This window comes from Phoenix dactylifera, chromosome 8, assembly GCF_051530095.1.
Source record: "Phoenix dactylifera cultivar Ajwa chromosome 8, Ajwa_hap1_PhDact_Kaust_v1.1, whole genome shotgun sequence".
In the NCBI taxonomy this organism is placed as follows: domain Eukaryota; kingdom Viridiplantae; phylum Streptophyta; class Magnoliopsida; order Arecales; family Arecaceae; genus Phoenix; species Phoenix dactylifera.
Genome location: NC_143197.1, coordinates 19,027,122 through 19,037,422, shown reverse-complemented (window position 1 = coordinate 19,037,422; position 10,301 = coordinate 19,027,122). Strand labels below are relative to the sequence as shown.

The window sequence follows — 10,301 nt, the reverse complement described above, 5'->3', positions numbered from 1 at the left end:
TGCCATGCAATTAATAAAAATAAACGGCAGACTTAGCTTGGAACAATTTGCACACCTAAGAGATCCGTTTGTCACTTTTTAAAGTCGAAGGGTGTCTTTGAGATTGGCCCAAAATTGAGGAGGTATCTCCGTAAATTTTCTTCAAAAAAAAAAAAAGTAACACTGAAAGAACCCCAATTTATCAGGGAATAAATGTTTGATCTATTCAAAAATCATAGCGAACCAGTTGAAGCATAGTCAGAAGGCTTAAAATATTTAAAGAACTGTTAGCTTAGGTGAATGCTACTCTTGATGCAAATTGCACCATGAAATTTGGCAACATACAACCGCTTGTGCCCAAACAAGAGCAACGATCGGCATTTAACTTCTTGTGGTCTTGCTGCTATCTTCAGGGATACATGTCCGCCAATGCTGGACCCAACGCTTGTTAGGACTTGCATCAGCTGATATCTATATGCCATTGACAGTAACCTAAACATGTCTTGGTTTCCAAGAAGAATATGAAAACAGCCTCCTCTTTGGGTCAAATGGACCGCACTGCTCTGGCTTCATCTCAGTCCCGCTTGACATTAAGAAAAAGTAACATTTGCAACACATATGTTTTGTTTTATTGAGAGAAAAAAAGTAGCCACATTAACTATTGACTCAAAAAAAAAAAAAACAGAGTGCAGTCAGCTGGCTGAGAGAGACAAAAAAAACACTCCAAGAGATGTACTTTATAAAACAAGAAAGAGTCCTCACATGCGAACATGCAGAAGAATCCATGAAAAGAAAACCCTGTATCATGTCATGGGCAGATGCTTGCACCTTAAGTACACACATTGTCCTGTTGCCACTAGAAAATAAATCTTTGTCACCAAGAAACTTTGACGGAAAGAATGAGCTCTGGCAATGAATTACCTCATGAAGTGAAGGTGGTCTTCATTGCACGGTACAAAACAATCAAGGTACAGTAAAAAGCAGCTTTAATGGTCAAATCCCTTATTTTTGGCTTACCTTGCAAATCTGTCGGCGTGCTTGCCAATATCAGCACTTCAGGGATGAACGGAATATTAATCGGCCTTTTTGGCAGTCTGGGTGGGTCATTCCAGAGCTGTAAGCCATGATTCAGACTGTTAGCATGGTTTAAAAGTGGAGGTCTGGGAGATTCATAACAGAAAGGATTTTCCTTTTCTTCCTATCAGAATAAAGATTCATAAAAGAAAGGATTCTCCTTTTCTTCCTATCAGAATAAAGATTCATAAAAGGAAGGATTCTCCTTTTCTTCCTATCAGAATAAATATTTATCTTCTAACCTGGGCCTTCATAGCCCCCCATGTTCTATATGAAAGAGAACAGCACATGATAGGGATACTTAATTTTCTATCCTCATTCTCTGAAGTTGTTTGTCTTCCTATATTTTATTTTACAAGACTTGATAATATAACAAACATGGGGATCCTCTTTCTGTATTTCTTTCAGCATATTTTTTGCAGCTCCGCGCTCTCCTGATGCCAGAAGGGCTTGATACATCCTGTACAGATGTTACAAGATCATAAATTTTGCTTGAGAGAGAGAACAATAGCATCTACTATTGAGATAATCTGTAGTACGTATTACACGATGAAAAATTTGAGCACTGGAAATACTGTATTTTGTTATTTGAGGAGATTCACATATACACGGACCTTAAAAGTAGCAATGTATAATAGAATTTTTAAATGGACAAATCCAAGTCTTAAGATTGAGGGAAAGAATATCTTCCAACTTCAAATACAAGTTTGATAACTGGAAAAAATGTACAGTGTGATGCAAATTGTCTTGCTTTGCAAATTATTGTTGAAGGTGGTGTGGAACTGTTATCTTCTGAAACACGTCTCGGCATTCAAAAGTGGTTACATTGTATCAACAATCCAAGCCAACAATAGCAAGAGAAATGGAATCAAACACCTACCATATAAGTATGGCACAGCTGTTTCTTGTATCAGAGCTAGCCAACGTCAATAATCACATTACAATTGATCCATAGTTTAAACAAGTTGACAATCAGTTGAGAGACTTTACCAGGCTATACTAGGCTATTAGACTGATATAGCCGAGTCTCTCTGTAATACCGGAATGACCATCGGGCAAATGACACTCAATACTGGTACATGAACTCTTGCAGATATAGTTAAAAAGCAACTATGTTTTATCTTGATATTTCTCTTCATACAGCATTTTTTCAGATTTGTAATCACTTATATATATATATATATATATATATATATATATATATATATATATATATAATTCAGCTAGTACACTTGGATTGGTTTAAGATGTACCAGCCAGTTTTACAGTTGTGTACTAGCATGGCACCGCGTACTGGCCATTACTAGCACAATGCCATATATGTATGTTAGGCATAACAGCAGTTTACTTTAGGAGATGTTTAGCTTTTGAAGTTGCTATCAATAGCTCCATCAGTTGACCTCGTCCACTTTACAATCTTACTACATCAAATCTGGATAATATGCAACTTATTCAAACCATGTTGTCAGGCAGTCATCTTTTTTTTTTCTTTTTAGCGACCATGTACAGGTCGCCTCCTAGTTTCAAGAGATATATTTCCATGAATCTATGAAGATTTGTCACATAGTTCCCCCTTTAAGGATTATCGGACCAAATTCTTGAATCATGAGGAAACTTAAGAAAAATCCACTGACAACGGTAACCTTCATGACTGCCTTGAGACATGTATAGCCTTTAGATTTGGTATTTGAACAAGTGTAAAACAGATATTTCTGAATTATTCACTGGCAACAGGAGATTAGATACTAGAAAATTGGGCTTCATGATTATTTACTTGTCGCGGAAAAATGTCTAAATTCCAGAATTATTCTGCCATTTATTCAAGGTTCTAGTGCTAAGTTAGGCAAATTTGTTTCTTGAGATTTATCGCCATTACTTGGAAGTTGCGTGCTCCAAAAGATCTAAGTCATTCATTTACATAAAGAAGTCATCTAAACCACATTAACAAGGAGACTATCTTGAAAAACAAGGGATACATCATGGGAATAATCATTTTGTACTGATTTTGAACAATGTTTTCCTAAAACTAGTTTGTCAATTACAGCATCAAATAACAAAGTGACACAATAACTGCAAAAAAAATTACTTACTAAATATGAAATCCAAATTAGTAAACAATGATTTATTTCTATATAAACTCAGAATTAAAATCAGAGCAAATGCAGATGTTCAGTACTTCAAACTTTGAAATCTCCTTTGCTACGCAACTCTATCAACTCTTAGCATTACCTATTTGATGCTTCCCAAATATCAGAAATAATTAACATTGAAGAATGAGGAAAGAAAATATAAAACCATTCTAGTTCAAGTACAGTATCATTAGAACCACTCCCTCATATGTGTAATGATCAAAATACAATATCCTAATGCACCCTTTTTTTCAGATACCTAAAACTATAATACATGATTGCTTTAGTATTCAATCATGAGTTTCCTTTTTATTAACAATGAAAAATCCATGGCCATCTCAACTCACCCAAAAAGATACACATATTTACAAAAAAAAAAAAAAAAGAGAACAAACAGAACTAGTTATAATTTTAAATGTTTTAAATGAAAATATAAGGAAACTTCTAACATGTTGAACAATTTACAAGTATAAGCTGATCTTCAGTTTTCAGTCCTTGAAACTTCATATCAGGGTCTAGATAACTCGATCAGACATATGCAGTTCCAGAGTGTTCATATGTGAAGTGGGAAGCTTTTCGGTGGTCCATAAGGAGTGAGTTATGGTTCTCTAGAATATTTAGCCATAGTTTTCATCTCAAACTTTATTGTCATAGAACACAAGATACGAACCTGTATGCCACAATACAGATCATAAAGTATAGGGGGTCGCATAATGCAGGGGCAGCCAAAAGACTATATGCATCTGCTGATATGCTATTATGCTTTACAATATGAAACCTTGACATAGGAACCATTTAAGTAATCCTCCATTACCCAGATAAAAAAATAGCTGTCTCTATATAACAGAATTCTGTTGTCCCACTAAAATGTAAAAGAGAAGAAAAAAAACACAAAAGAAAGCAAAATAATTCTCATTTGAATATCAACATCTAACTTCTCAAGTAGTCAAATTCAAGCAAAGTAATTCACCATGAGAAAGCAACTAACCAAGTTGAGTTGTCGCAAACAAGTCAAACCCAACAAATATTCCCTAAACAGTGTTATCTGTAATATAATCAATTCTATAGGGTTTCAAATGCAAAATAGAACTGATTAGGGGTTTCATAGTAGAAAGAAAGTCCAACTAATGATAAGCATATACTTTAACAAGCTAATTACAAACCTCAAGAATGTCAAAACGTTGTAAGGAAGGCCAGCATTGCTATACTCTGACCAAATTAACCATGCATGTTGTGAATCTTTTACTTTTGCGCAGGTACTGAGAAGAAAATCAAGACTTGTTCGAGAAGGATGAAGATCAAGCTCTTCTTTAACAGCTCGAAGTAATTCCAAACCAATTTTTAAATTTGTGGGTTCTGTCTCCCATATTTGGCTAAATATCTGTTCCATCATTGAAGCAAGAATAAACAAAGTAGACATGCAAAAACAATTCTCTCTAGAATGCTAAATAAAAAACTGATATCATAGATTTGTGTCCAGATTCCCATATTGATTATGCTACAAAAATCAACTTATAAGCAGTCATTTGTGGAGGCAAGATATTGACAATTGAGTAGAACACTTTATAACATCAAGCACAAAGCATGACCAATATAGACAACAGAGAACCCAAATAACTGCAAAATTGGTTTCAATAAGATGTGCTGTTTGTCTTTTACCATCATCCCATCTATTAGAATACTGGGGAGCATCTGTAAGAATGGGAACTATCACCCACATGTTGTGGGTATGGAAATATGTGTATTAATAATTAAATCTCGTAACAGTCTGAGTTTTAAGTGGATCTAAAAGAATCAACGAGAGAAAAAGAAGAATGAGTACTGTTCTGTTCTGCAGGACTTGGAGCTCCACACATCTTTAACGATAATAGTGAAGATAAAACCAAAAGTCATAGAATTCACTTTTCAATTTCTCATGAATGGCCTTAACCTTATAGGTCTAACCCCTAATGACTCAAACCTTAAGAGATTTAGAATTATACCAAGCGATTAATGTTACTAATTTACCTGCAACCATAAGCTAAACTAATAATTAGAAACAGCAGAAAAAGACATTCAAATCCCTAAACCCATTGGGGAACATTGAAGACATCATTCCTTGGTTGACTTGCTTAGTGGCTTTAACATGTCTGAAAAACATATCTCATCCAGGCACAAAAGACCATATGTATTCTAATATTAAATTTGAACCTGGTTTTGGTGCGGACACCAGTGCCAGGTCAGCCGGTCGCCACAGGATCTAGCCAGCTCAACGGGTCCCAGCCGATTCAGCCAGCCTGATTTTATTTTAGATTGATTTATTTTAGTTGGATTTATGTTGATTGGGTTTATTTGCATATTGTCATTTTAGGGCCTTTTTGGAATTATTTTATTTGTAGGGGTTTATTTGTTATTTTTTGACCCTATATATATGGGTCCATCCTCATGTTTAGGATTTTGATGAATGATGAATGAAAATTAGCCTTCTTGTCTTCTTCCCCCTCCTCTTTTCCTCCTCTTCTTCTTCCCCCTCCTCTTCTTTCCCCTTTCCTCTCCTTCCTGCAGTTGTCCTGCATCAGTTTTGGTATCAGAGCAGGCTCGGCTTTGCCTCTATTGTCAAAGCCCAGTCCTGAACAACTCTCTTCTCGTGAAAGAAACCTCTCTCCCGTGACATGCTGGCCGTGAGTTCCTTCTTCCAGAAATCCATCTCGTAGCCGTCCGAGGGATCAAGCATAAAGGAAAAGCAGTGCAAAAACAAAAAAAAAAAGAAAAAAAAAGAAGAAAAAAAAGAAGAAAAACACCCTTCTGTTGCCCCTTTCTTCTCTCTCGGCTCCCACACAAAAGAACAAAAGGGGAACCCTGCGCCGGACCCTCCCCGCCCGTCGTCGCACCTGAGCCTACCGCCGCATCGACGCTGCCTCCCCCACCTCGCAGCACCGCCAGTTCGCCACCGCAGACCGCCGCATCTCCACGGAAGCCGCCGTCCCTGAGTCTCCGTATCTGACCAGCCTCTGTTCACCGCCGCAGGACAAGGACCCGCAGCCGTGACTGCTGCCCTCCGCCCCGGAGCGTCGTTCCCCACCGGAGTCTGTCGCGCCCTTCCCCGCAGCCGAAGCCGCGAAATCCGGCGCGTCCCAACGAACCCGTTGGAGGTTGAAGACGAACTGCATTAACGGGTAAGATCCAACACCCGTTAACCCGCTAACCCGACTCCGCCCCACGAAAAAAAAAGAGAGGAGCTGCACGTGAACTGCGCGTGCTCACTCGCACGTGAGTCACACGGGCAAGCACGCACGTGACCACACGTGCGTGCCAAAAAAAGAGGCAAAAAAAAAGAAAAAAAAGAAAAGAAAAAAAAAGAAAAACCCTTACCTCTGTTCTTCGTCCCGATCGGCCTCCGCTTCTTCTTCCGCCGCACCGCCCACCCTTCGTGAACGCCGTCGCCGCCACCCCTTTTGCTATCACCGCCTCTGCTCTCGTCCGCCATCGCCACCCAAGCGTCGCCGCTCCACGCCGCCCTGCCGCCACATCGCCTTCGCCGTCGCCGTTCCGCCGCACCGCCCACCCTTCGTGAACGCCGTCGCCGCCACCCCTTTTGCTATCACCGCCTCTGCTCTCGTCCGCCATCGCCACCCAAGCGTCGCCGCTCCACACCGCCCTGCCGCCACATCGCCTTCGCCGTCGCCGAGCATCTCCTTCCCCGCGGCCGACTGCAGCACCGCGGCCACCTCCTTTCTCGGCTACCTCTTCGTCTTCCCCGAGCTGTGGCCGTCGTCGTCTCCGCCGCCCGAGTTCCACCGCTTCAGTACCTCCCCGCCGCCGAGCCCTCGCCTCCCGCCGCTCGAGCTTCTTCTTCTCTCCGCCGAGCCCTCATCTGAGCCGTCACCGCCAGGTCGAGCACCACCGCCATTCCGCCACCATTCCGCCTCCCCTACACAGGCCCGATCCACCACCTCTCGACACCCATCACGTCCAGCAGGCCCTTTTGCAACGGCCACAACATCTCCTCCTCTGTTGTTCACAGGCCAATCAGACCACACCGGTTGCTGTAATTCGACCAGATTCGCGCCATCTGACGAGCCGACTTACCGTACGTTGGTCGTCGCCCCAACCTAGGTCAGGTTTCTTCCTTTACTGCAAATTTTATTTGTTTGTCTAAATTTAGAATTAATTAACTCTTAAGTGCTCTATTGATATTGCTTCCAGAAAATTCAACACACCCACTCCAGACAATACCAAAACTCTAGTAGTGGCCTATCTTTGCTATTAATTATAGGGTACCAAATCTTCGAGAGTCTTTAAGGCTCTGTGCAGCCCTGCAACATACTGAAAACTAGTACTATTTGACTGCAACTACTTATCTGAATTTATTACGTAATTCAAAGCCAATTTCAATTGCTTGAGTTAGCTTCTGATTATATTGAGCATATGCTTTGCAATTTCAAATTACTTTCATGCATTAGGTCTACTCAGGAACCTCTATAGTCGATAGGATCATACATATCTTCATTCATTTCATGCATCTACGTAGTGGTCGTGTCACATCTCATTCTGAGTCCCAATTAGATATGGATTTCAAAATCGAAGCTCTATTAAAAGCTATCCAAGACACTAATATTCAGGTCCAAGCTAATAATGCCAGACTTGATTCAATTAAGGCTTCAATTCAGAGGGTTATTGAACCCAAGGAACCTAGTGCCTCCCATTTACCGGATCTTGAAAGGGACGAAACCCTAGAACAAATATTAGAACAACAAGGCTCTGTTCGGCAGGGCAATTTTGGTAATAGGTCTGTTCCAGATCATCATCATGCCTACCCTCGCCCTAAAGGACCTGGTCCCTTCTCTAATATTGATAGAGGTTACCGACATATCGTAGAGCCTAGAAAACCTCGTGACCATGTTGAAGATGTGATAAAAGGCATCCGGGTTGAAGCCCCTACCTTTGATGGTCGCAATGACCCAAAGATCTTTTCAGACTAGTTGCATGAAATGGACTACTTCTTTGAGTGGTATAATTTGTCTGAAGAAAAGAAGGTTCGGTTCGCCAGAATGAAGCTCATCGGTCGAGCTAAACTTTTCTGGCAAAGCACCGAACATCTGTTAGCTAGGAGACATCAACATGAAATAACTGATTGGGTAGAGATGAAAGAGAGACTTACAGAAAAATACCTACCCCTTAACTACCAAGACGATCTCCTTAACCGATGGAACACTAAGTCAACATTTGTAAGGTGCCCTAACATATGGAACACTTTCACGGGCCTTAATTCCTTAGGGTCCAAACCTTCTGTAGGGTCCACTAATCCTAGGCCCCCTCCTACTGCCCATGTCTCAGGCCGAGACACTAATAGCAAGAGAATCCTTGGTGAGCCTCCCAAACCATATTCCAAAACTTGGTGTTACAAATGCCAAGATTTTGGTCACGTTACCTCCCAATGTGCAAACAAATTTTTCGTTATTGCTCAGCAAGAGCAGGAAGGTGACATAGATGACTTAGAGGAGCAAATCTATGAACCAAACCTCGATGACATTCAGAACATTGAGAAAAAGTGTGATGACAAACCTGAAACCCTAGGATGCACCCACACTACACCTAGCTCGCTTGTACAGTCAGATAGCGGGTCTGACCAGTCCACCATGAGTGTAGTTGGATATGCCCTCGCACAACCCATCGAAACTAATGTTAGGATTTCTGAGCCTGCATATGCATTTGCACAACACATTCATAAGTTGCATCAGGAAATCCATAAGGGCATTCATGCATGTACTGCTCACTATAAGATGCAAGCTGATTTCTATGCTAAAGAATTTCAAACTTGGGGTTACGTAATGATCCATCTTAAGGAATTACAGTCTCTTAGTATTGGACCATTCAGGGTGTTGCACAAGGATGGCACTGACGTCTATACCATTGACTTTCCATTTGATTTTGGTCATAACCTTACTCTTAATATTAAAGATTTGGTTGCAATCCTTGTTGACTTTTTTGCTGCACACTCTCTTGCGCCCGATGTTTATCCTATTATTGATTTCATGCCATCTACGTTTTCTTTTCTCCTCCATCGAGCACAAAAAGAGTATATTGATTCTATTTTAGACGAGCAAATAGTCTTTGACAGTGATGGAGGCATCCAGCATTTTCTGGTTCGTTGGCATGGACGACCAAAGTCCGATTACACTTGGATCCAGCACGAGGAGAGACCGCTGATTGACCCGGACTTGTTGGAGTATTACTGGGGCTTTACCGAGCCGCTTTCGTCAAGGTCGACTTCTTTCCACTTGGGGAGGTTGGTGCGGACACCAGTGCCAGGTCAGCCGGTCGCCACAGGATCCAGCCAACTCAGCGGGTCCCAGCCGATTCAGCCAGCCTGATTTTATTTTAGATTGATTTATTTTAGTTGGATTTATTTTATGTTGATTGGGTTTATTTGCATATTGTCATTTGGGTTTATTTGCATATTGTCATTTTAGGGCCTTTTGGAATTATTTTATTTGTAGGGGTTTATTTGTGATTTTATGACGCTATATATATGGGTCCATCCTCATGTTTAGGGTTTTGATGAATGATGAATAAAAATTAGCCTTCTTGTCTTCTTCTTCCCCCTTTCCTCTCCTTCCTGCAGTTGTCCTGCATCAGGTTTCCTCTTTGTTCTTCCATATCTGTGTTTTCTACCTCTGCATATCTCTTCGTCTCCACAAATTACTTAACAATATACATGATCTCTCTTGTTTATACTTTCAAGTGTATTGCACACACCAGGTTCTAGAATAACATAGCTAACATATAGGTTCGATTCCCAAGTTACAGCGCCTAAAAGTTGCGGTTGAAATAAAATACAGAAAATAAATTAATTAAAGTTGAAACCTAATAACTACTCTAGATATGATCATATAAGTTTGGCTTTCCTCACAAGCATCTCACCCCAAGATTGCCTTAATGAACTTAGCTTCCAGCTACCGTGGGTAACTGCCTTTATTTCATCGCAAATACTAACGTTACAAAATCTTGTGACTTACCATCAAATCATCAAAAGACAACCCCAAGGACCCTCCCCGCTGTGCGCCCCTCCTTGAATTAAATGCACTTGGAATAATTGATTGCAAGGACATCAATCCTCCAATGGATGAGACAGAACAC

General features: G+C 40.7%; 1 protein-coding gene and 1 long non-coding RNA gene across 3 annotated transcripts in view; both read right to left on the bottom strand.

Moving 5' to 3' along the window:
• Window positions 1-585: 585 nt before the first annotated feature.
• Window positions 586-1,136, bottom strand: LOC148702714 (uncharacterized). Its single transcript, XR_015968060.1, has 3 exons — window positions 997-1,136; window positions 742-835; window positions 586-637 (listed from the first exon to the last, which is right to left on the bottom strand). It is a non-coding gene; the product is annotated as an uncharacterized LOC148702714 (long non-coding RNA).
• A 15-nt stretch (window positions 1,137-1,151) lies between these two features.
• The window catches only part of LOC103715506 (pentatricopeptide repeat-containing protein At4g04790, mitochondrial-like), an 85,009-nt gene continuing 75,859 nt past the window's right edge, over window positions 1,152-10,301 (bottom strand). For both annotated transcript variants that reach the window (XM_088702978.2, XM_088702977.2), the window contains exons 15-16: window positions 4,346-4,563; window positions 1,152-1,513 (exon numbers count right to left, since the gene is read on the bottom strand). In XM_088702978.2, coding sequence (XP_088559104.2) covers window positions 1,369-1,513; window positions 4,346-4,563 — 363 coding nt within the window. In that variant the 3' untranslated portion in view covers window positions 1,152-1,368. The remainder of the gene's footprint in view (window positions 1,514-4,345; window positions 4,564-10,301) is intronic.